Genomic DNA, 27,114 nt, shown 5'->3' on the forward strand with positions numbered 1-27,114 from the left:
CTAGTTGCAGGTGTTGTAAAGATGCCTGATCAATGTCTACATACAGAACATTACAGTAGTTCAAGTATGATGCTGTACAAGTATGGGTGGCCTTTTCAAAATCACTAAAGGAAAGAAAGGCCTATCTAAACAAGTTATCAAAAATCACAAGAGTTCCTAACTAAACATTTATGATGTATGGCAAATGATCTAAAAACAACATCAGGGACGCGCAAAATATTACTTAATTAGGATATAAACCAATTAAGGGCATTGCCATGGATGCCTACATACTGTTCAAGGGTTGATCTAACGAATGCATGATCCACAGTATCAAACTTAGGCAAGATCTAGCATTACAAGAACAGCAGAATCTCCAGTGCCGGTAGTTAGTAGGAGGTCACTGTAAACCTTTTCTTAGCACTGTTTTAGTGCTGTGGCGAGAGGAAAATCCAGATTGAAATTTTTCCAGAATTCTGTTTTTGTCCAAATATGTTTGTAATTGAGTAAAAACAACTTTTTTCAAGAGTTTAGATTAAAAAGTAAGCTTAGAATTTGGCTTGATATTTGACAGGTCAGAGTGGTCCAAATTTTGTTTTTTAATAAGTGGCAGTGTCACAGCATGTGAAATCACACCCAGAAATCAAACATTTATCGAGGTGACAATACTTGGACCAACAGTATCAAAAACCTTCTTAAGTAATCAGGAGTGGACATTGTCCAAGGGGCAATTAGTAGTACGCAGGCATTGCACTAAATCAGACAACAAAGAAAATACTGGCTTGAAATGGTCAAAGACAATAGAACACACTGCTGGAAAAGATTGATCCTGAGCAGCCAGTATGACCAATGACCTTATAACATTGATCTTATTTACAAAGAATCATGAAAGATTTTCACAGATATTAGGTTATCACAGGGATAACATAATTTATAACATTAATTAAAATCTGTGGCTCTGTGACAGTTATTAGAAACACGTCTAGATAGATATTGAGTTTTTGTAGATTTTAACTGCAATCTGATATTAAAATAAACAGTCTTTGAAAATTCCCTGGGATACACTCAGCTTGTCTTTTTTCCATTTACACTCGATGCGCCTACAGTCTTGTCTGTGCACACAAATCAATTAATTCAGCCAAGACTCCAATTTAGACTTTGTGTATCTAATTCTAAATGGAACAGTAGAATCCAAAATGTTTCTGGAGGTAGAATCAAATAGTTAGAATTTCCTTGAATTGACGGAAAAGATCTCTTTGTTATGCAGTAGAGAGTTTGAGTTAATCTCACAAAAGTGATGAGCGGGAAACTGATATTTTATGACTGTGTTGTGAAATGCTGAATAATACTAGATAAAGATAAAATTCAGGCAAGTCACAGATCACACTGATTGGTGTAGATAAACGAAAGGACAAAACGAGATCAAACATATTCCCCAAATTATGTGTTGAGCTAATCACCAACTTAGTGAATGATGTTTATGTTTTGCTTTTAATGTGTTTCTGTTAAATATAATAACATTTTTTTTTTGTTGAAAAATATTCAGCGTTTTTTGGTTCACTTTTCCAGAGGTAAAAATAAAGCTAAGAAGGGTACTTGTTTACAGAGTGAAGAGAAAAAAACTGCAAGTTTTTCCATCCATTTATTAAACACCCTTATCCATTTCTAGAGTTGGTGGGGCCTAGACAAGGTACTAGAAGCATTGTGCATAAATCCTGAAACTTACTGTTCACAGGGAACACTAACATGCAGAGCAATCCCCAGACCCCAACATTACCACTGCATCCCATCAGACACAGAATGCACATCTTTATTTTGTGCCAGGAAAACTGGAATACGCATACAGCAATGTGTTTCCCAAAAACAATAAATCTTAAAAGATTAAGGAGTAACTTTATGATATATGTACACATTGTATGAGTGTTGTACATTTGTACATTTCTCAAAATCCCTCTTAACTGTCCACTTTACAAGTAACCATATAAAGCACTATTTTGTTAGCTCTGCTCTGAAGCTGCAGATAAAGCATCAATAATGAAATCAAAACCAATCGATTGTGAATAGTTTCATTTTATGGTGACTTACTGAGCCTTCAGTTGTATGAAATAAATTTTTAAATGTAATATAAAGTAAGCGCAATATTTAATAAATATTTAAGACAGAAAACAACATACATATTGTTTCTAAGATGCATGCAAAATAATGAACACAAGCTTTAAAAGAAAGCCATACAACAAGAGCTTGTTGTTCTTTTAGATGTGAACAGATTGTTATCATTCAATAAGGGACATAGCAGCCTTTCCAGGAGTTAGAGGAAAGACAAGTGAGATGAGGCATCAAAAAGAAGAAATTCTAATCACTTGCAATAAGAGGCTGGGGAAAGGAATGGTTACAAATTAATTTAAATAATATGCAGTTAACAATTTATTTATATAAAATAAACTTGCAAATACATTAATTCATTTCATGAAAGTGATGTATATCATCTAGTCAGGTATAAATCTTAGTATTCTAAATTTTGAAAGAATTGCCATGTAAAGTTAATGTTAATACCTTGAACATGTTTGGTAAGCTAAATTAGCATTTTTTCTTAAGGCAGAAAAAGATCAAATATTTCTCTTCTTAATCCATTGATCATAAGTCAAGGGTCTTTGTGTTTGAAAACTTTAAGAGCTTCATGGAACATCTGTCCTCTGCAGTTCCTAGGGAATATCGAGAGAGCTGCACTTCCATCTAGCTCAGAAAATAATAGTGAATGACTGTAAAATGGTATATCAACCATCTCCTTGTTAGATTATAAGCTAAAAGAACCAGTCCTCGTTTGTAAACAAAAGCACCATTTATGTCTATGCCACATTTTCATGCACTTGATGTAAGTCAATATGCTTTATAAATTGTGAAAGAAAAAATAATCAAATTAAAATTAGGTAAGGTTAAAAGTTCATTTTTAACCAAATAATCAATACAGATTTGTATAAAATAGATATGTACAAATCTAATTTGTCAAATATTTTTACTTTATGTTAAATAAATGACCAGAATCTGGCTAAATACACACTACGACACACTGCTGAAATAATATGATCTTGTTCTGGATGAGAACAACTGGCCCATTCACAGTACACCCTTTTATAGAATTCCAGAAGCAGTGGGCAAACAACAGAGGCAGACTCTGGCTCCCAGAAACTTAAACTGAATAAGTGACTTAATAAATGAACGAATGGATGTTTTACCCAGGTTGTTAATAGGTTTGTATATAGTCTTGCTTTTATAAATCATTTAGTGATAGCCTGTCGTTATAGTGAAAGTTCTGCTGACATAACATACCCTAACTATTCCCTACCTGTCCAAGAATTCAACAGATTGCAACAAACGTGCTCTCTTTTGAAATTTAATGGGTATGTAGTTTTTCATATATGACCAACATAGGCCATATGCAGTCTTATAGTGCAAACCATTCTGAACTATTTTATGATCCTGTGAATTCATATCTGTTTGACATCCAGGCCAACATTGTTTGCCTTTATTGCCTTTATTTGATATTTTTCCCTGTTACAACTTTGTTCATGCAAAGTTATCATTGGGAATTTTAGCATTAATTGCTCTAGATAAAGTGAGATTACTAAGATTGCCTTTCAGCTGTGCTTTCATGTAAATCAGCTCAGAATAATAAAAATGACCAACTTAAGGCCATAATAGTACCATGTATAACTGCTGCAGTGTTTGACCTTAAAATGTAATTGCTGTGCTTCATCTTTACTCATTGTGTTATTCGAGACAGTGCGAGTATTAGTTTCTTTTGTCTTTTATCAAATGTAGAAGCGAGTATCAGCTCGCTTGGCAGGTTGGAATGTGGGAGTCCTGTTGCTTCAAAAGAAATACTATGTTTTAGCTAACTAAATATTTACCTTTTTCATTTTCCCTTTGTAGATAATACATATGTGTCCAATTCTGAAAATGATGATGATGTACTAGTTACCCGGGATCCCATTCCTGTTATTTTTCACAGAATAACTTCAGGTAATGTTTGAAGAATAACAATAAATATTAGGTTAAGGTATGTTTTAATGTTGTTCTCTTAGTAATTTACAGTAAAAGTAGAAAAAACCTCCATCTTATAATTTGGAAACACCATTAAAAAAACTTTTTTTTAATAGGCATTATTTTTCTTTACAGAAATTAGAATAAACAGTGATGCCACCAGCTGCCTGTCCATTAAAACAAAGCTACAAAATGACAGGACACAGGTAATAAGTGATGTTTATATGGAATAAGTATGTACTTTTTGTCACATGTTAATATTTAAAGTCACTGGTAATTTTGATTTGAAAATTTTAACTTGGACATTATCAAATCTTAATTCAGTTCTGGTTATAGATGCTATTCCAACAGCTTTGGTGTGAGAGAGAGAGAGAAATGTTTGTTAAAACCCTGATAAGTTACTGGAACACTTATATACAAAAACATGTTCAAACAGTTTTTTTTTTAATCCAAAAGCAAACTTTTAACTACAAATGAACCAAAGCAGTAGTGTTCTACATGCAAAGGTCTACTGTGCTTGTACACACAGTTAAATACAAAAAAAAACACAACAGTCTAAAGGTTTACCTAAACTAGTAATGTGAATTATTTGCATTGCAGAAGTAATATATGTGCCACAATACATTTGTCACAGTGAGATACCAGTTAACTTAGGAGAATTTGTTTCTATCTCCAAACGGCATATTGTTTTATAGTGCAGTTAATCTATATTTAACCCGCATTAAAATGTAATCTGTGTTAAAAGCATAGTGTGGAAATTTCCTAATGAGGGCAAACTATGTTGTCATTATAAAATGAAAGTATAATATTTGAAGTACATTTTTATTAACAGAAAGCAAGTCTGAAGTCAAAATGAAAGTAAATGGTAGCATTAAAGAGACTGGAGGTGAAATGCATATCTAAACAGCATTTTTTCCTTTGAAGTTCTTTTTCTGTCAAAAAACAATGGTACATTAAAAGCACCAGTTTTGAGTATCAGTACCTGGAAGCAAGAATGTGGCAGAGAACAAGGCATTATGTTTTATTTAGCTAAATAGCTGGATGCTAAAACAATTTTCTAAAGAGTTTAAAGAAAGTTTCTACCTTTTTGTTAAACTCATTTCCTCACAATCATGTGAAGTGTTAATTTGCTTCAAGTAAGTATGAACGTATGTTCTAAAAAAGTATTTTTTTTTTTTTATTAATTAAAAAATCTAGGTTGTTCTTGCATTTTAAAATGGAACTCATGGGGCACCAATACAAATATGTATGTAAAAAAAAAAAAACTTACTGAACACTTCTAATTGTGGCAATAGTTTTTAGTTAAGAAAATACGCCTTCTGTGTTTCTGAGGTCGATATTCATGTTATAATGGTATTAATATTGTTCTGTAGAACATTTTTTTGAGGCAGAGTGCTTTCTGAGGTTTGTTTTATCAGAAATTAATGCTTGGCTTGGTGTTTTGCATAAGAGAATGTCTTCTGTAGCATTAATGTTAATCTTACAACCCTAAGATTTTTTTTCCCTATTTTTTCCATATACTGTTGGACAGGCCTCTGTGTTTGCAAAGGTTTATCAAGATTTGAAAGATTTGTCCCACTTCTCCATGTATAATGGGTTACAGTGTTTATGTATTTTTCAAAAATCTTTAGTAAGGGCATAATCTTTACATTTTGATGAGTAAAGGATGTTTTACTTTAAATTTGTTACTTATTTCAGCAACTTTGCTTCTTACTGCAGTGTTAATATTTTGTGATAGCATTTCATTCAACTTAATATTTGATAAACTAACATCATAGTGGTCTTTTCTTCACATTCATAATAACAAGAGTAGCTCCACTTCCTTTATTGTCAACGAACTGGATTCTCTCTCTTATTTCTTACTGGTAACCTCAAATAGTCATTGTAGAAATGCTGCAAATTAATTTTGTGTTCCTGTTGGGTCTCTTTTTCATGTGAATAGCTTTCTGCTTTCCACAGAGTTCTGTCGGTTATATCTGAAACGGATTGGTTTTATGCAAAATACATTTGTGGCGATAAATTTAACAAAGTTTTCATCTACCGTTAACATGTTCAGTGGACATTTCTGAATTCAGTTAAATGTGTTTGTAATGGAAAGTTCCAAGGTAAAAAGTACATGGTCAGAAAAAATGATGGTGTCATAATTGTATAACTTGACAGAAGGGTTCACATTGTTATTGATAAAATAATCAATTCTTGAATGACTGTCACACAGTGAAAACAATATTCTCTTGAATATGGGCAGTGAAACCTCTGTGAGTCCAGCGTTTTGATAGTATAACATAGTTGAGACAGGTTTTGTGTGTGTTTGAAGCTGGATTTAATACATAGCAAAAACCTCCTTCTATCACAAGTTTGTAATTTCATGTATTGGCGATTAAATACAAATAGAAAACCTTACCTCTAAATTCCATATATTTCTGATTAGGAATATATATTTGTTAGCCAGAATTATTTTAATGTTTACAATCAGTATAATAACCTTACAATTAACTTATAAGTCAGAAATTTATGATGTCACAAAAGGGATTTTTTTTATAACTCAGTAGCCCTACTGTTCAATTGAAAAACTTTTGACTTTCCCATATATAACTTTTTATGACTGAAAGCAACTATTAGTTTTTTTTTTTTGTCATTTTCTGTGCACTTTGCTTAACAAAATAGATACTCTATTATCATCTAGAGCAGGGGTGCCCAACTCCAGTCCTGGAGGGCTGCAGTGGCTGCAGGTTTTCATTCTAACCCTTTTCTTAATTAGTGATCTGTTTTTGCTGCTTATTAACTTCTTTTGAATTAATTATAATAGACTTGGGTTTTAAAGATTTGTTTCCCTAAATTTCTTCATCATTCCTCTGAAATACTTCATTTCTTTCCTTAAAAGACACCCAAACAGAAGTGAAATGTGTAGTGAGTGAGCCAACAGAAGACCAACTAAGTCAGGGCCATAAACTCCAACCAATTTCACTCCTACCAGTTGCTTAATGAGACGCTGAGTCTTGTCGTTAATTAAGCTTATTCTTTAATTCCATGGCTTGTTGCTGCTCTCATTGTGCAATAGCAGACATTCCTGAAATTGTGGATTTTCTGTTTTCTAAGAGCAGGTCAGCATTCCTGAGACCTTCACCTTTCTTTATTTTCAGATATCGTATGATGGTCACAGTTTGCTGGTCCTGTTTTGGCTTGTTTTGTATCTCATTATTTTTTGTCTGCTAATTAAGGAAAATAAAACAATTGAGGGGGCTAAGTCTTCAAGAGCAAGTCACATAAAATGAATTCAAAAGAAGTTCATTAGCAGCAAAAACTGGTCACTAATTAAGAAAAGGGTTAGAATGAAAACCTGCAGCTACTGCGACCCTCCAGGACTGAAGTTGGGCACCCCTGATTTAGAGAGTTAGATTTAGTCGTTCTTGTATTTAACTGTTGAAAACATTCACATGAGAATCCAGCAAACACTGAAATCTCTCCGGGTAACTACAGAAGTAGAAGTAACATAGCTTCCCTTCTTCATTTCTCTGTAAACGTATCTGCATGTCCAAGAATGGAATGGAAAATATCTGAAGCACATGCCATTCACTACAGTCTACAACAGCAAAACAAAGTAATAAATTTAATTAATACTTATTTGGCAAAGACTCCTATTGTAGCCAACTGCAAAAAAGCAAAACTACTGACTTGTCACTGATATTTGTGAACCTGGCTAGCATTTTTTTAGTGCACGTATTTTAGCAAATAAACAGAAAAGATTAATGAATGTATATGGTTAATGAAGGAGCATAAGTTTAGAAGTTAATTTGCTTAAGTATTTGTCTACAGAAAAGTATATTGGTAAGAATAATGAAAGCTCTTATAATCTGTAGCAGTAGTCAACAGAATGTGTTATTATTCAGTTGGTGACCATTGAAACAAATTTATTGTTCTAAGGGTGCAAAATAGTTGAAATAGCACAGTGGACTTGGAAGCTTACTTATGGGCAGACATTGCTTACGGCCAAAATGCCTTTTACTTTTCTGAAGATGTACATGCCACCTATGAAGACCACACTGAAACATACTAAGACAATTGAACTCTTCCATGGGCTACCTTCAGCTAAATGTGGGAGTTAAAGCCATATAAAAAGCCAAATAAGTTTAGTAGCATATTTCCTTGTATTGATATGTCCACTGTAGTTACTGAGATAGATGTGTTGGTTGTAGTATGAGTACAGCTCCAAAAAAAACATTTTTGGAGAGTGTGTGCTGGACACAAATATGCTTAACTTATGCTCTTTTGTTAATATTTAAGCTTTTGGGTGCATTGTTTTTGGCCTCAATCCTGGCATGCAACTTTTTTTTTCTTTTCCATATGCTACTTACTTGCGTTTTATGTAGTAAGGTGCCATAGGTGATCAAGATGAAAAAAGTTATTATATCTAGATGAGCGATGTTTGGTTTATTCTTTCTTATAGACTGACATTTTGTAGATAGTTTATCTTTTCGTTATGGTTCGGCAAATGGGCGACAGTTTTCAACCTTGATATCTGATTGACACCTAGATGCACATGCTTACCTATCTGAAAGAAGACACTGCAATACTGCTGCTACTACTCGTTTCTCATTCAAAAATAAAAAAAAAAAAAGTTCCCCCACTGTCAAATATGTGAAATCTGACACATTTTCCTTGCAGCAGGCTGTTTGAGTCTGAACATCATTGTTTGTTTCAAGACAAAGACATTTGTCAAACAGCACAAAAGACACATTGAGACTGGCACCAGTACCCACACAAGCTGCCTTGGCAAAACAATTCAAAATGAGCTCATTAATTCCATAAGTGAGAAGGTAACTGAGCAAACAGCACAAATATTACTCTGTATTTTTTGATTGCCCACCTGATGTTAGCCATAAAGAGCAAACAACATTAAACAACACTGGATTAAGAGCACTTTCTTAGATTCTGTCCAGCAGAAGAGACAATGGGTGAAATTTTGTCTGAGTGAAGGGGAAGGGCAAAGGTGTACATGCTAGACTGCTGAAAAAAGTCCTTGAGCATTCTTTGTCCCATGTGCAACCCACATTTTTTTGCTGCACGTCAGTGGTGGACTATCTTGATGAAACATGTGATATAAATCAGAACCTTACCTAGGGCCCCAAAATGGTTAGGGCCAACCCTGCCAATAGTTATAGTAAAGGGAAGATGTTGGCTGTTGTGTTCTTCAAGCTAAAGTTTGTTTTTCTAAGGAAAAAAAAATAAAATTAGGGTACACAGAATGTATAGAGAAGAACAGTGAAGATGCAAAAAAAAAAAAGAGAACAGCTGAGTTTCAGGCAATGTCATTTCAAGTCCATATGGAGCTTTTGGTTGGTCCCCCTGTGTGTCCTAAATACGCGATCTTGAGTTAACAAAACTGTACACCTTGGTGTTTATAGTGCAGAGGGGCAGAAAGGTTCGGGACACGTGCTGCTTGAGTTACATAACCAGAGCCTCTCGGTGTCTAGAGCACATGCCCCTCAACTTTCATTAACAAGTGACGGCCACCTATATCACCTAATGGATTATCCCTATGAGTGATATGAAAAGCCCAGTGGAAGCCCCAGGGAAGAAGAATGAGGACTGCAAATGTAAAAACAAATCACAAAAAAGTGTAGAAGTCTACAGAGAAAGTTTTCTTATTTTGTGCTTTTTCGTATTAATTTTCTAAGAAAGATAGAGTTGTGTTTCTGCTTTGAAAAAAATGTGGACAATCTTCTCATTTTCTGTTTTTTAAGTTATTTATTTATTTTTTAATTACCACAAGAACAGTTGTGATTTCTATGATCCATCCATCCATTATCCAACCCGCTACGTCCTAACTACAGGGTCACGGGGGTCTGCTGGAGCCAATCCCAGCCAACACAGGGCACAAGGCAGGAAACCAGCCACGGGCAGGGCACCAGCCCACCACAGTGATTTCTGTGATGAAATATTTAAATAAATCATGAATCATCCTAAAGTTTAAAACAAATAATGGTTTTATTTTTTTTTTGCCTTATTGCCCATCCTTAAGCTGAAGAGTTTTTTAACTGAAGATCAAATTTTGACATGTCCACATCTATTATGCAAATACATTCAATAGGATGTACTTACGTTTTCACATAGTTGTATAGGATTTGGCTTCAGGCTCCCAACTATTACCTCAGTTCTTAACTATTCACGCTTATAATTACACTGAAAACAACTGTTTTTTTCTTTAATGCCTACATGGTTGCTGCACTTTTTGCACTTGCCTTTTTGTACTGCTCTTCTAATACATTTACATGCCTCTTACAGTACATTAAATTTACTCTTCCCACCCCACACTGACGGCTGTGATTAGTGGTTTCAGGTGAGGGCAGAAGAGACAGGCCTTCATTTTCTGGTCTATTTTGATAAATCATTTACAATATGTTTTGCTTGGCAGGTCTGCTCAGTTCTTATGTTGGCCAAGATTTCAACTTAAAAGAGTTCCTTATGCTAGAATGTGCTTTATTTGTGCACTCGTTTTTCTCTCTCTCTTTTTTTTTCTTCTTTTCTTTAATCTGTATGGGAGTTGATCACAAAATTAAATTCTATAGATATACTTAGACAATGGCCATGAATATTGTTTAGAAAGTTAGATAGAGAGAAAATACTGTAGAAGTTGAAAACCACACTGTTTAGAGCTTTAACCTCGTGGATCCAGAGTTGTGAGTACGAATCCTCCATGTAGTCATTGTCCATTTAAGGTTTGCACAATCTACCTGGGCATGCTTGGGTTTTCCCCAGTATGCATAACGCATGTGTATATTTACTAAAATAAAGGGTTATTGGCCTCTGTATAAAACACAATTAAAAACATAATTTGAAAAAAGATGCAGTTAGCAGTAATAATATATTTTATTTATATAGTGCCTTTTCCGTGTTCATAGTTCATCCCTAAAATTCAAAGTGAGTAAAGAGGATAAAAGAATAGAAAAAGATCTTCTAAGTACATAATATTCTTTGAAATGGAAAAATTGACAGGAGGTACTGGGAGTACGCTAACTCAGTAAAAATGGTTGCTAAGTATATAAAATCATAAATCTGATAAGTCATAAAACAAAATGATCTTGTTTGTTCAAATTTACTAAAGCCCAGATATGACATTTATGATCTTCACAGGTTTGAATATCTGGTCCCTCTTTCATGTAATAATCTGAATGCTGTGCAGCTGCTGTGAGGTTTATCCTTATCTCAATAAAAGCGACTGCAACCCTTCCCTTCCCATATAAAGATGTTTAGTTGACTTTAAATTAACCTTCAATCACACTTGAACTCTTCCGACACATTTTTTAGCCGGGTTTCTTGAAGATCTTGTATACAAAACCGTGAAATATATATATAGCAGAAAGCTATGCAGGACCAAACCAATTACATGTTTACACAGACACATGCGTATGATTAATAGCATCTTCTGTGACTGGTTAAGCCAATATATGTGACTGACGTGAGGTTCTTTCAAGCTAAAGTAAAGTTCTCTACAAGTGAGTAACCTTTAGTGCTGGTTAATGCAGCATAATCATTAACATACTGCAGTCATATTAATTTTACTTGGTATGTTTGTGCTACTGATATATTGCCTAATGGTTATGTCCTAAGTACAAATGGTTCTGTTACCCATTTCATACATCCTAATTTATACTAAGAAAAGTTTAAACTTCTACATTGTCAATAACATTTGTCTATATAATCTGATACTTTTCTGCCACTCTTTGTCATGGAATTATTTAATCTAGTTCCAATACTTATAAGTATAAAGCAGGATTTTACCCTCAGCTGTATTATGTTGTATTGCTGTGTATAAAATTAACTTTAAGTTAGTTATTTGCTGCTATGTATCATTATTTTGGCTTTACCTGGCATCTGACATATACCACTTGATATTTTTGTTTCATAATAAACACATTTGTAACATTTGCAGAAAAATAATCAGTTGCTAACAATAAACTACATCCCCTTAAGAATTTACATTGGGAAATTTTAAAAGTATATAGTTTTGCTGCACAGATTACCTTAAGTGTTATATTTTAATTTTTGTACTGTATTTTGTATGAATTTAGATCAGGCTATACTTAAAGAATCTAAACTTGAAAGAAAATGTAATTCTAGATCGCACTAAATAGCAGCATTTAACATCCACTTTTTGTGTAGGATTCAAGACTCAATAGTGCCATAGAAGAAGATTCTGAAGGTGACAATGACTCAGAGGAGTTTTATTATGGCGGTCAGGTGAGTAAGTCGCAGTAAACCATGAATTATTCAAAGTTCTTAAAGTCACTAAAGTTTGATAAGCTTCCTTTCTTAACTAATCAAGTGAAATAGAGGCATTTCATTTAATTCAAGATGAGCATAGTAAACACTGTCCTTTTGATGAATTAGTTTTCATCTATGACACCTTAACGAGGCCTTGTTAATACTATTTTTTTTTTGTACAGGTATTATGATTAAATTAAAACTGTTAATTGGATCAATAATAATGATAAATGCTGAACTTGAGTATTGAATATTTGAAAGCTCTGGAAATATCAAGTGAAATAAATAAATAAATATCTATCTATCTGTCTATATATATATATATATATATATATATATATATATATATATATATATATATATATATATATATATATATATATATATATACACAGTACTTGTATAAAATTATCAGTAAGGTTTACTGAAATAACAGTGAACTTGTTTGTTTTAACACTAGTTTCTGATATCATTATCTCAGCGTAATCAATAAATGATTTTCTTCCATAAAATACTTTGCTTTTTAATTTATTTGTTTTTGATTTATGAACTGAGATCTTAACATTGGAATAATAACTTGTATTTAAATAATTGTTATCTATGCAGTTAAACATTGCCTACTGATAAATTTAAAAGCAACAGAGAAATGTTTTTATTAGAGACTTGAATGCAGAATCTCTCAAAATTTTAAATATTAACTGTTTCATGAAGCATTTACTTTCACTACGTACTGGAATTGCCTCCAAATCTGTAATAATTGTGCATTTTTCTTGTCAAGACATCAATGTCACCATATCTGTGAAGTCATTTATTCTCAGCTGACTAGTTGAAAAGACTTCCATCACATGCCTTATTTAAGAAAATATAATTTATCGTTTTAAGGTCTCACTGTAAAATACTGTTTTAATTCAGGATGTTATTTATTCATTGTATTGCTGCAAGTAGTCTGTAAATTAACTGTTTAAATTAATGCTTTAAAATGTAATTGTGCTATATATGATTTCCATATAATGGAAAAAAATATTTGTGACAAAGTTGTTTATAAAATACAGTTATATTACAGATTTTCAAAACCTTGTAGTTGCCCTATTTGCATTTTCGAGTTATTCACAAATATATGCTAATGTTGTTTGCCTCTTTGTGGCATTAAAGCATTGTAAAAGTTGCATTAATTTTATATTATTGTATATTTTTAAATATTTAAACCTTCTGACCTGACTACATTCTAATGACACAGTTTAATTACCAGTCCTGTTTATGAATTTGTGAATATTGCAATTTAGGCCAGTCATGTAGCAGGATCAGGTTGTTGTGCATAGATATTTGTTAATTAGCAGGAATTGTGGAAATACAGAAGAACATATCTTGTGGGTGTCTTTTTATCAGTTGTTTATTATGGTACATACATTGAGTGTTCATATATTTTTTTGATAATCTGATGCCCGAGTTGTTGGCATATAAAATCTGGCTCATGGTGTGGCACAGCTTTTTCCCTACTGTGGTCATTTTCACTGACCGCACATCTGTGCCTGTGTAGCCAAAATATGTAAATTAATATCAACATTAATTTTTATTTGACAGGTATAAAAAATTGAATCTAATAAGTGCAGGAAATTGAAGATAAGTAAGTAGTGCTTAGTGAACAAATCAGGTCATATTGCCAGTGGTAGTGCCATGATAGAAGATGGTTGTAAGCATCCAAAAGGATCGTCATGTTAAGGTCAAAGTCGCAGCCACTGCCTCCCTTCAAGCAAGGGCTCCGTTAAGCTGTCCTTTCTTGTGGAAGGCAGTGTGGCGTAGTGGTTAAGGCTTTAGACTTAAAACCCTGAGCTGTCAGTTCAAATCCCACTACTGACATTGTTTGACCATGAGCAACCCACTTGATTTACCTGTACTCCAATTGGAAAACCAGAAGAAATGTAACCAGTTGTATCATAAATGTTGTAAGTTCCCTTGGATAAAGGGGTCAGCCAAATAAGTAAATGAAATGTGTAGATTTTTTTTTCAGGGAACATTTACATGTCCTTCTGTTTTAAAAAAGTAAATAAAAAATAAAGCCATATTAGGTTCCTGGGAACTGATTTTGGTAAAAATTACTAAGGTTGTAGCATTTCTGGATTGTAAAAAAAATCTATATTGAATTGCAATATGTGTACAACAAGTTCATGTACAAATATGTGTAAAAGTTGCATTTTTTTTTGCCTGAAACATGTAAATTTTAAATTCTCCATTGAGTTATGAGAGGTGGGTTAGGATTTTTCCAATTAAGCAAGATGAGTTTAAGCAATATAGCTTGGAAATAAAAAGTGGAGTTTCAATTACATAGTGTTATTGTAAACGTTGTTGCAAAGGGGTTGGGAGTAATTTTCAGAGGCAGTATGAAAAATAGGCAGAATGTTAAATCAAAATAAATAAAGAGCATTGCCAAAATATATGACTTAGTGAAGTGTGCAGATGTTGGTAGTGTTAAAAATTCAGATCTTGTTCTGGATATATTTTAGACAGTCTTAAAGTAGTTGTTTGTGGTTGATGTATGATATTTAGCTGAATTATAGTAAGTTAAATTAGTGTTTTTAGCCTAGTGGTGTTGTCCTAATAAAGTGAAACATCAGTATTGCTTTCTTGACCCCCTCCTTCACTTTTGGTTTTGAATATTTACACATGTATTTAAGAAAAAAAATTATTTTTTAAAAACAACTTTTATCCCTTCAGTTATTATGATATATTTAGCAGACACTGTTATGCAAGGCGACTTATAAAGAAAGTTATAATACATAGAAGAATGAAGGTACACACAGCAAAGCAACAGAGAACACGATAAAACAAGCAAGCACAAGGTAGTAGAACTACTACATAATTATCTATACCAGCAACTAGAGTAAGACACAAATCAATATTCCAAACTGTTTGTATAACTGTATCTATCCTGTTCGAGATAAGCAAAGCAGATCCAAAGTACTTCATATAAAGGTGTGTTTTCAAGAGATAACTAAAGTAAATTGGATGCAGTTCAGATTGACAAAGCGAGTTCATTCCACTGCTTTGGAACAAGAATGGAGAAACATTGTTTAGTCTTGTCACAAGTAGCAAGAGGAGGGACAGTCAGCAGTCAGGCTGAGGCAGAACAGAGATTTCTTGAAGGAACATATTAAGAAACTCAGGGTCCAGGGCTGTGGAGGTACTGAAGAGAACTGTAGGTCAAATGAAGAGTTTTGAACTAAATCTTTGTAGCAGCAGGAAGCCAATGGAGATACCAAAGCAGAAGAGTAGTAGGAGTGAAATGAACAGCTGCATTCTGGTGGAGCTGGAGAGGTCTGCTAGTAGTTGAAGGATGTCCCACGAGAACAAAGTTGTAATAGTCCAGTTGAAAAAGAAAACGGGACATGAACAAGGAGATGGGTGACATAATTAGTGAGGAAGGGTTGAATCCTCTGAATATTATAGAGAAAGAGAAACAACAGGACTGGGTCATTGAAGATATACAGTATGCTTAATGAATGAAAGTGAGGAGTCCAATGTCACGTCAAGATTCCTGATAGTGAAAGGATGACATCTTCAATAGTGTTACTTAAGGACAATGTGAGGAAGGAGAATCAGAGAACCAAGTACAAGATATCTGACTTTGAAAGGTTGCATTTAAGGTGATGACCATTGATCTATGGTGAGATGGCAGAGAAACAGTTGAAGATCTGAGCAGAAACCTGTGGGTTGTAAGAGAGAGGAAATGAGTGGAAGATCTGTGAGCCATCAGTATAAAGCTGGTATGAAAAGCCATAAGAAGCATTGACTTTACCTAAGAAATGAGTGTAGAGAGAAAAGAGAATTGTCCCAACACTGATCCTTTAGTCTCACCTGTGGAAAAGTTCTTTGAAAAAGACAAGGGGTTAGTCCACAAGAAACAAAAGGATTTTTATAAGTGGTAAAAACTTAAACCAGTCTAAAGCAGAACTGCCACTTCAGAGTTTCTCAAGGGAAGAGATAAACAGGGAGTGGTTAGTGGTATCAGAAGCTGACAAAGGGCCAAGAAGGATAAGGACAGAGGAGAATGAAGCATCTTGAGCAGGTCTAAGAACATTTGTGACTTAAAGAAGTGCAGACTCAGTAGAGTGATCCTTGCAGAATCCAGATTGAAGCTGATCTAAGTATATTGTTTTCAGAGAGAAATGAAAAGCGTTATTTGTGGATTATGCGTTCTCAAGTTGTGGGCAAGAAAAGCAGAAAGGAGAGAAGATGGTATTTCTCAGTACCAGATGGGCTGAGTGAGAGTTTCTTGAGAACAGGGATTACATGACACTTCTTGAAATCAGTAGGGAAGATCCAGAGGTCAGTGAGACATTGAAAGGAGAAGTGATTTGAAATATCAAAAAAGGGGAGATGGACTTAAAATGTGAAGGAATGGGGTCCAGGGCACAGGTGGTGGGTCTATGGTTACTGACCAGGTCAGAAATGTCTCAGAGACATTTACAGTGGAGAAGGAGGAAAGATGAGAATGGCACAGAGTAGGGTCAGAGAATGTTTTGTTTTCGGTCTTGAATTGTTTTTGGGTGTTGGTGACTTTGGAAGAGAAAAAGGAAGCAAGATCATTAGGAAAAAGAGGAGGTTGGCTTTGGTGCAACAGGAGGGCTTAAGAGAGACATGAAAGTAGAGAAGAGGTAGCAGGAATTCCTCAGAGAATGTGATTAAGTTTTGAAAGAAGGGTTTCTTTACATATCACAGGAGATGCAGAGAAGGAAGACAAGAGACACCTGTACTTTTTCCAGGTGGGATGGTTTTTCCTTCTTCTGCCAAGCACTTTCAGCTGAGCACAGTTCCCTTGCGAGCAGAACTGAGGGTGAAAGATAGCCAGGGTTGGGGAGAAGCGGTATGAACAGGTCAATGGTGTAAAGGACAGTAGGCATCAAGGTCAGAAGAGAGGGGGAAAAAAAGAGAGTGCCGGCTTTAATGTCTATTGAGAGCTGGGAAAAGTAATTAGGTTAAGGGACTACAGACAGACAGAAGTAGAAAAGATGATAGGACATAGAGAAGAAATATTATGTCACATTTTGACAACTGGAGTTGAAGACAGAGGAGGGGGAGGAGGTAGATCAACAGAAATGGAAATTTAAAATCGGCGTGAGATAAGCAAGGGAGTGATGCATGGGGAGTGTGGAGAGGAGAAGAGAGGTTGTATGTAATAATAAGACCAAGAGGAGAGGTAAGGAGACCAGAAAAGCTGGCAGAGTCAAGGTTGATGTTGAAGTCACCTAGGAGTATAATGGGATCTGAGCATAGAGATGCAGAAAAGAGAAAAAAATCAAGTTTACCCACAAAATTGCAGTACGATAGATCATGATGAGAGGCAGGTTTTTGGTGAAGATTACTTGAACAGCATGAAATTCATAAGAAAAACCGAGAAGGTGCTAAGATAATCAGAAACAGTAAATATCCATTTAGGGGACAAGAAAAGACCAGTGCTACCACGTTGTACAGAGGTGTGTGGAGTATGTGAAAACCTGAAAGAGGAGGAAACTGCAGCAGGAGATAACAGAATTGCATGAAGTGATCCACAAGTGAAAGATGGGAGGCAAGCTGAGCAACAGTTCCACAGTCAGCCAGAAATCAAATACCTTGAGGGAAGAGAGATTAGGTTGGAAGAAATGGAGACCTGTCCATGTGGGAGACAGACATGGTATCGGGAAGAAACAATAAGAAAACAGGCTGGAAAAACAAATGTCAGTGATAAGCAAGGACTGTAGATAAACTGGATATTGAGGAGTATCACTACTTCAAATGAATGATCATTAGGCAACCCCAAAACTACTTGCATCAAAAAGGTATTTTAGTAAACAAGTTCTCACCAGCTGCTTAAATAGGTAAATCACTGTACTGCCAACTAGCCCTACGTAACAGCTAATTACCAACACTGGGCAATAGATAAAGAAAACTAAACACCTCGATTTTACCTGAATAGGTTGTCAACAGTATTTTGCTTTGAAGCTGAGGTCGACAAAAAACTGAGTGCAATACTTAGAAGAAAAATAAAGAGCAGTAATATGACCACAACAACAACATGTGCTCGAATTCTAACCTATTCTCTTATCGCCAGACACTGCTTAAAATTTACTTTAACAATTATTTCACTTCAATTAAAGTGAATTAAAGATTAGATATTTGTCAATATTTTGAACGAATGATCCAGAGAATTAGCAGTAAAGACTTTTCATTTCCCAACACATCATGCATTTATTTACTAAGGGTGCCTGTATTACTGGCGGGCACTGTACTCTTGTCTGTGTATTTGTGTGTTATATATATATATATAATATATAGTGTGTGTGGGTTGTTTTTAATTTACAAGTAAAATAAAATAATAATTGTTTGTAGGTGGCAGCCAAAAACTTTCTATTCCATTTAATTAAAATTACTAACATAGTCAAGACCAACCCATGGGAATGTAATGCTGCCCTTACGTTACTAGCTGTATGTGGCATATAATTTTACTTTAGTCTTATAGGAAGAGAAAGTAATGATCCTCATCATCTTTAAGGATTAAATGTTGTCCAAAGAGAAGCATCAAGCTGAAAAGTATTTGAAATTAAATACCATTTTCACTCAGAACATCTGTGAAACGGTTTCCCTGTTACATTCAGATGTAACTAGTGGCAAATAATTTTCCCCTTTTGTTTTAGTATAAATGTACATTATGAGCTGCCCATCTGAAAATGACAGTGACTGAATATAATTATTTTAACTTAGTTGGCCTTTATTTCCCCCAGCTTCTGTTCTTTTGCTTTTAAGATACTTATTCTTTATTTTCTATGAAAAGAAATTAAAGTCCAGACAGGAATGCTGATGAGTTAAACCTGAGTCTACTATAAAGATTCTAATAAAAAAATTCAAGGATCTTTTCTATGGGCAAAGTCATTTGACTTCCATTTTAATTCTCCTAAGAAGCCTGAGATTCAGCTTTTGATTTTGAAGAATGACTCCCTTTAGATTATTTATAGAGGATAAAGTGTTCTGATGTATTAAACTGTAGACTGATAACCTCATGAATCAAACATATACAAATGACTTTTTTCCCCCCCAGGTGAATTATGATGGGGAACTCCATAAGCATCCGCAGCTTGAGGCAGACTTGGCAGCAGTGAGGGAATTGTATGGTTCTAATGCGGTATCTCTCAGGTAATTAACTAAAATAGAAACTCTCTAGTAAAAAGAAGTAAAAAATGTAGTTTAGTTTGTACATATTAAAAAAGTATTGTGTTGAATTTTGTACGTTAGATACAGATTGAAGGACCTTTAATTTCAATTTATTGAGTTTTTATAAAAGGAGATTTTTTTTAAATATATGTCAAAAATGTTTTTTTTTGAATAAAAAAAGTACATAGAAAGTTACTAGTTAAAGCAGAATTTCAGATTTTTAATAATTGCTGTTTAATTCCTAAGTACTGTTAACAGTCTTTACGAGATTTTCCATCAGATTAATTTGTGTGTGTTTCTTTACAAATGTTGTCAAGCTGAATTAATGGACTGGTGATTGTGTACATGACAACTTGCAATTTGGTGTAATTGGGAAGACTGATTAAAAAAATCCTTATTGTTTTGCTCTGTAACAACCTTTGTAGGAAACGTTTTAGGAATTATCAGATGCTAGAGCTACCACAATAAGGAATCCAATGGGGTTGTAATCTCTACGATTACCATGTCTGCCATGATAGCAGCATGATGAGTGTGCTACCCTGACTGACTATCCTGTATATTCCTTTACCTTGGCTATGGCTGCATGCAAAATAAACCTAAATCATTGAGTCCAATATATTGGATTATTATACATTGGAGCTTAAATGTGAACCTCCTCAATAAAAGCTCACAGTTAATGAAATGAAATAATAAATGTGATGTTTAGGTTGAGTAACATATACTAGAAATTCCAATTGTTTAATAATCTAAAACGTTCATGGAATTCTGGGTCTGCCATTTTTTCTATTCCTTAAAGACTTTAATGTAAAAAAATTGGTGACAATAAATTGCCCATAAATGAGTATGCCCCATGGCATTTTAACCATATCTGGTTCCTACTTCATATCTAATTTATGTCACAGTGGTCTTTGGCTTTCAGCTCCCCTCAAATTGGATTGTGAATGTCAGGTAGGTAGAATGCTGGAATATTATTGATATGCATGTAAAATCTATTTGATTCAATTGTGTAAGATGAATATCTTGTAGTCCTCTAGAATAGTGTGATTGATTTTTTAAAAATTGCTCATGTGGTAGAGGTGGCATTTTTATTCTAATTATTTGTTACTCTTTCCTTACATTAAGTATATATGACCTAACCATACTTTTTGTGCACTTTAAAGAATAGCAAGTTGCAACTCACTACTACGATTACCTCCTTCTGTATGTAGTCTATATCCAACGTAAACTCCAATAATGTACATCATCATGAAATATTTTATAACAAAATATTTCTGCAATAACCTTTATAGTGAAGTCTAACTTCCCCATATACTTCAGGAGATGGACTGTATGAAGCGTTCATAAAATATATTTTGAAATTTGAACCCTAAATTGATAAATGAAACAGTTTTGCATCTTTACAGTAACTGAGTTTCTTTTGCTTGAACCTCTTACTTCCCGGATTCTGTAATTCTTCAAAAATCGTGTTTCATGTTAATGAAATGCTTCCAGCTGTCTTGATGTATTCAAAAGGTTTTGCTAAAGGCTGGTTACTTGAGCATTTTAAAATAATTTAGGTAATAACTAATCCAAATAAAGATTTCAGGACCATCAGGAATTGCAGTCCCAGTAATAATTGGGTGCACATCAGGAACCCACACTGAACAGGATGTCAACATGTCACTGGACACACACATTCACAGACACTCTCTCTCTCCCTGTCTACACAAATCCATTCATTGGAGGTTTTAATTCTTCTAAAAAGCACTTATGTAACCTGCAGTTTTTCTGAATCACTTTATTGCTAACATGTGAAACATACCAGAATTGACTTTGGTTAGATACAGAACATTAGATGCAAGCCATAACTCGAGACAACACAATTTCAAACCATCATTAACCTGACAATGTGCAGATCACTATACAAATACAATTTCTTGAATTAAACATTGACAAACGTCAATGGTTAAGTCAAAGAAATAGAGAAACTATACAAAACAATATAGATATAGAATGGTACAAATTGAGCAAGTATGAAGTATTTTCAAATAGACAAACAGCACAGTTACCAGGTACTGTATATGATGCAAAAACAGTTTGGAGTAACCCTATATAAGTGTATTTAGGATTTTAATAATTTGAGGAAAGAAGCTTCAGAGATGGTGTTTAGTTTGGTTTGCAATAAACCTGTATCTCCTCTGTGATGGCAATTTAATGAACAGATGGCTGTTGTGGTCGGTGGAGTCGGCTGCAATCTTTTTTCCTCTCATTTTCGCTGTAAAGATAAACAGATCTTTTAATGTTGGGAGGCAACAGCCAGTGTTTTTCTCTGTTGAAAAAAATCACCTGCCTCAACTGAGTCTTAGAAAGAGAGCAGGCAGAAGGAAACCAAACGGTTATAGAGGAGTTCACAATAAATAAATTAAATAAAAATTTAATGGTAATATGATGGTGATGTCCTTGTCCCATTTTAATTTGTTAGTGAAAGTAGTCCCCAGGAATTGAAATGACTGAACCACAGACCAAGTCTGGCCATTAATTTGTAAAGGTCGACAGTTAGTGACTTGGTGGTGGAAATCAATCCTCATTACCACCATCTTAATAGCATTGAGCTCCAAGTTGTTACAAGAACACCATTCTACAAGATGGTCCACCTCTCTTTAATAGGAAGACACATCATTATTAGAAATGAGAACCCACTACAGTCATGTGATCTGCAAACTTTAGGATTTTTACAGATTTGCCCATGGATCTTCTGTCATTTGTATAAAGTGAAAACTGTTAGGGGTGAAAAAACACAGTCTCACATAGCACTGCCTACCTGTCAAGAAACTCATAATCCACTGGCAGATACATTAGGGTACACCAAACTGGATTAGTTTTCTCGGTATCAACTCTGCAACAAAAATGGTAAATTAAAGCATAAAACAGTTGAGAACATTTGCCACACTAAAGTAGAGGAACTACAATAAAAGAGAAGGTGTTTTTTGTAGTTATGGCATTGTCTTGTTTAACACTGGACATTTACACTGTGTTCCTAAACTTTCCACTTACCCTTCTCCACTGTAGTTGCTGCTGAGTAAATCGTTTAAAATTTATTTTAATTTGTTTTCTGAAGAATTAAATGTCTTTGCTTGTACACTAATGTAAGTGGTAATAATAAACAAGCTGCTGAGATGATCTATACTAATAAAAGGCAAAGCCCTCACTGACTCACTCGCTCACTCACTCGCTCACTGACTCACTCATCACTAATTCTCCAACTTCCCGTGTAGGTAGGAGGCTGAAATTTGACAGGCTTATTCCTTACAGCTTACTTACAAAAGTTAAGCAGGTTTCATTTCGAAATTGTACATGTAACGGTCATAACGGTCGACAACGTCCGCCATGTTAAACTTTCTTATTTATTGCCCCATCTTCATGAAATTTTGTCCGAGGCTTCCCTGCGTTAACCAAAACCGATGTACGTACTTATTTCAGTGGTGTGACGCCACTCTCAGCCGCCATATTGAACTTTACAACGTCACTAATTCTCCAACTTCCAGTGTAGGTAGAAGGCTGACCCCATCTTCACGAAATTTGGTAGGCAGCTTCCCTGCGCTAACCGAAACCAATATACGTATGTACTTCGGTGGTATGACGCCACTGTCGGCCGCCATATTGAACTTTCCAACGTCACTAATTCTCCAACTTCCCGTGTAGGTAGAAGGCTGAAATTTGGCAGGCTCATTCCTTACAGCTTGCTTACAACAGTTAAACAGGTTTCATTTTGAAATTCTACACGTAACAGTCATAACGGTCGACAACATCCGCCATGTTAAACTTTCTTATTTATGACCCCATCTTCATGAAATTTGGTAGGCGGCTTCCCTGCGCTAACTGAAACCAAAGTACAGTTGGACCTCGCTAAGTCGACCTTCCCTAAGTCAAAAACCTCCCTATTTCGAATTGCTCGTTATTCCCCGGCCAAATTCCCATAAGACCAATGTATTTAGATCTCCTCAACTCGAAAACTTTTCGGCTCCCAACCTCCGTTATTCGAATTTTATATAGCCTTTGGGTTATTATTCTGAGGCTACCTTTCAGAACATGTGGTCCAAAAAACCAAGAAAAGGGACGCAAAGTCTTATCTTAATGCATTCCACAAGGGATTAAGTGACTCTCTGAGGGTAGGACGTCTATTTTGAGACCAAAAATGTCCGAAAACTAAAGTGAGTGGCTGGAATAATCTGCGTCCCTTTGGTGCTCCATGAGTCATAACCAACTGGGTGGCATCTGGAATTTCCAAATTGTCTCAAGAAAGACTTTTTTTAACCCATTTTCCCTTGACCTTTGTCAGTCTCTTGTCGGAAGGAGCCTTGAATAGTGTTCGTGTCTGTGTGCTTCTCCATAGTCTCCCGTACGGTACGTGCCCCGAAAATGACAACTGGTAAGCGTAAGCTTAAAACGTTTTCAATCGCGGAAAACAGTTACCGTCATCAGAGCCGTCGAAAAGGGCGACAAGAAGACAGTGGACATTGCAGAGCAATTCGGCATTCCCACAAGTACGCTCTCCACTTTTCTGAAAGAAAAAGAAAAGATTTTGAAACTGTACAGTGAGAAGTCATGTGGCCATCAGAAGAGGATGAGGGAATGTGAGTATCCCGTCATTGAACAATACATTTTGAAGTGGTTTGTGCAAGCAAGGGATAGGAACGTTCCTATTGACGGGAAGCTTTTGCAAGCATTGTATGTGTTTCAGTCCAGTGACGAGATTGAGGAGATTGATGAGCGAGATGCATCGGCACATCGACGCCAAGCGAAGTTAGCAGACTTTTTTCTCTAAAGGTAACCTGTTTCATTGCACTATTCGATAGTACATACTGTAGATGCATGTACTGCAGCGCTTACCGATTCATTTTACACTCGCACCCCCTGTGACGGACGAGGCCGATTTCGCACACCCTTGGTTTGAGAAGAAGTATGAAAAAATATGAGTTCATATGATAGTTCATAATACCCACGCAGAACTAAGTGCGCGTAAGAGCGGAAGTCATCCGTTTTAACAAGCAGCGTATTGCACTGATACGAAATAGCCTGCCCAATTGATTATTTAGGAATGGATAGATAAATTAAGATTTTGTACAAATGTTTTTCATTTTTCTTCCTCATTGGATTCTGCTAGCACCCCCAATCAGGAAGCGCTGATGTACCAGTATGTAGCCTACATGTATACGTATAAAACGACAATATAATAAACAGCTATACTGTATAATAATAAAGCCGGAAAAATAATGTCCTTGATTAACCCACGCATATTACGCCGTTTTCCCTTACTCGTAAACTCCGTAAGTCGAATTTTTTTTCTGGCCCCTTTGAGTTCATCTAGCGAGGTCCGACTGTACGTACTTATTTCGGTGGTATGACGCCACTTTCGGCTGCCATATTGAACTTTCCAACATCACTAATTCTCCAACTTCCAATGTAGGTAGAAGGCTGAAATTTGGCAGGCTCATTCCTTACAGCTTACTTACAAACGTTAAGCAGGTTTCATTTCGAAATTCTACTCGTAATGTCATAACGTTCGACAACGTCCGCCATGTTGAACTTTCTTATTTATGGCCCCATCTTCACGAAATTTGGTAGGCGGCTTCCCTGCGCTAACCGAAACCAATGTACGTACTTATTTCGATGCCACTGTCGGCTGCCATATTGAATGTTCCAACGGTTTTTGTTACTTATGGGCCCATCTTCAAGGAATTTGGTACGCGGGTTCCCAACGCTAACTGAATCCTACTTATGTACATATACATCCATAGCCTGCAGCTTGGTCACCGTGTGAGGTGGCGTTGGGTCCCCCATCCCAACACCTCCCACATTGTTGGCTGCCTGCCTTTATAAGGCCGTCCGTCACTCTGGTCTCTACATTCCCTTCCTTGCTTCGCCACGGGATTCACATCTCCCTGCTGATAACTACAGCCTTTTTATTTAATCCACGGCTTCTCCGCTGTTTTATTGTTCGTTTATTACGATTATAGTTATTGTGTAGGTATTTTAGACTTACTTTTCATTGTTCAGGTACCCATTTCCTTTATTGTTCCAACCGTACTCCCATTAACATGTCTATCAAGGTGATCACCATCGATCAAAGAACTGGCACTTACCGAGTGGTTTCCATGCCCGGAAATGGCACCTGCCTTTTCCATTTTCTTTGTTACATATTGCACGGCCATATCAGGCTCACTCTTGATATCCGGAGGAACACTGTGTCTTATGTATTGAATGACTGGGACAGGTTCAAGGTGCGGACTAAAGATGGTACAGGAGATAATTTTACTACACAGGAGCACTATAATAGTGAAATGCTTAAGCCCTTCACCTATGGTTCTGCATGTGAGTTGATGGCTGCCGCTGAATTGTTTGGTTGTCGCTTTCAAGTGTACCGAAATGGCCAAATATTTTACAACTTTGGACAACCTCCAATGCCTCTTAAACATCTTAGATTCACAGGTGACGATTTCAGTAGTGGACACTTTGATGTTTCTGAATATTTAAACTCTCAAAAGCTGGATGTGAAGTTATCGATGAAACCGGTTGTATGCTTACAGCACTTGACAGATGCCAAATGTCACTTCAACACAAGTCCTGCAAATATTGTCGTAATTGAAACAAACCATGAAACTCAAACCGATTATGACAGCAGCAATCCAGGCTGTGAGATTTGAGACAAGATTACTTTTCACATGGCCAACTGTATGTTGCATGCTCAAGAGTAAGCTCAGCACACAGCTGGGTCATATTACAACCGGAGGGCCGAACTAACAATGTGGTATACAAAGAGATCCTTAACAAATAATAATTGGTATATTTTCCCTCGGTTTAAAAAGGTTTAATTTTCTTCTTAATAAAAATGTTAAGGCAGTACTTCGCCACTGCGAAGCGTGGGTATTTTGCTAGTCATTACTATAATCACGATGCTTCGATTGCTAGATTACTTATGTTTTTCTGCTTTTTTCAGCTTCCTTGTTCCATTTTTCTCCATCTCCATCTGTCCTCTCATTTGTGTCTTGCAGTTGGAACAGTGTTGTAGGGGGAGTGGCCCAGGGGCTATTGGAGAGATAGGTGATTGGAGAAGTGCCCAAAGAGTGCAATGTGGGCAACTTTCATTGTATGCCTGTTTTTTTGTTTTTTTTTTTTTCTTCCTCTTTCCTTCTTGCTAAAGGAATGGTCCACTGGGAATTGTCCTAGTAGTCCCAATGGCCAGTTCATCTGAACCCTATGTAAAGTCTTACAAGTCTTAAACGTATTAAATATATTTGAATATAGTTACAGATATCGCTGTACATTACAGGGACTGAGTAGCATGCAGAAAGAAGCCACTTCAGACTAGATGTCTGCATGGTACTGATTTTTCAGTCCCACTCCAGACTGCTTCTATTATAGTTTTAGTCCACTGTTAGCTGATCTCGACAAATTTCCATCCTGTATCCATCCGCTTTTTTCCATGTCCATCTAAACTTTGTTTTGCTTCTGTCTGTTTTCCTCTTTAGAAGACACTTGAAGTGGAGTCTTAAAACAGCAAAACCTATATAGGAGGGAAAAACACCATCACACAGGTCAAAGTAATCTGTGTATGACTTTTTTCTTTTTCACAATGCCACCAGAGTTGATCTACAAATACTTTTTTCAAAA

The 27,114-nt window shown here is 35.6% G+C and overlaps 1 protein-coding gene across 2 annotated transcripts in view; it reads left to right on the plus strand.

Annotated features, from left to right (window-relative positions):
* Positions 1-27,114, plus strand: part of parp8 (poly (ADP-ribose) polymerase family, member 8) — a 199,795-nt gene that overhangs the window by 95,160 nt on the left and 77,521 nt on the right. For both annotated transcript variants that reach the window (XM_039758496.1, XM_039758497.1), the window contains 4 exons: positions 3,910-3,999; positions 4,156-4,226; positions 12,181-12,258; positions 19,352-19,446. In XM_039758496.1, coding sequence (XP_039614430.1) covers positions 3,910-3,999; positions 4,156-4,226; positions 12,181-12,258; positions 19,352-19,446 — 334 coding nt within the window. The remainder of the gene's footprint in view (positions 1-3,909; positions 4,000-4,155; positions 4,227-12,180; positions 12,259-19,351; positions 19,447-27,114) is intronic.

The sequence above is a fragment of the Polypterus senegalus genome, chromosome 7 (genome assembly GCF_016835505.1).
Source record: "Polypterus senegalus isolate Bchr_013 chromosome 7, ASM1683550v1, whole genome shotgun sequence".
NCBI lineage: Eukaryota > Metazoa > Chordata > Cladistia > Polypteriformes > Polypteridae > Polypterus > Polypterus senegalus.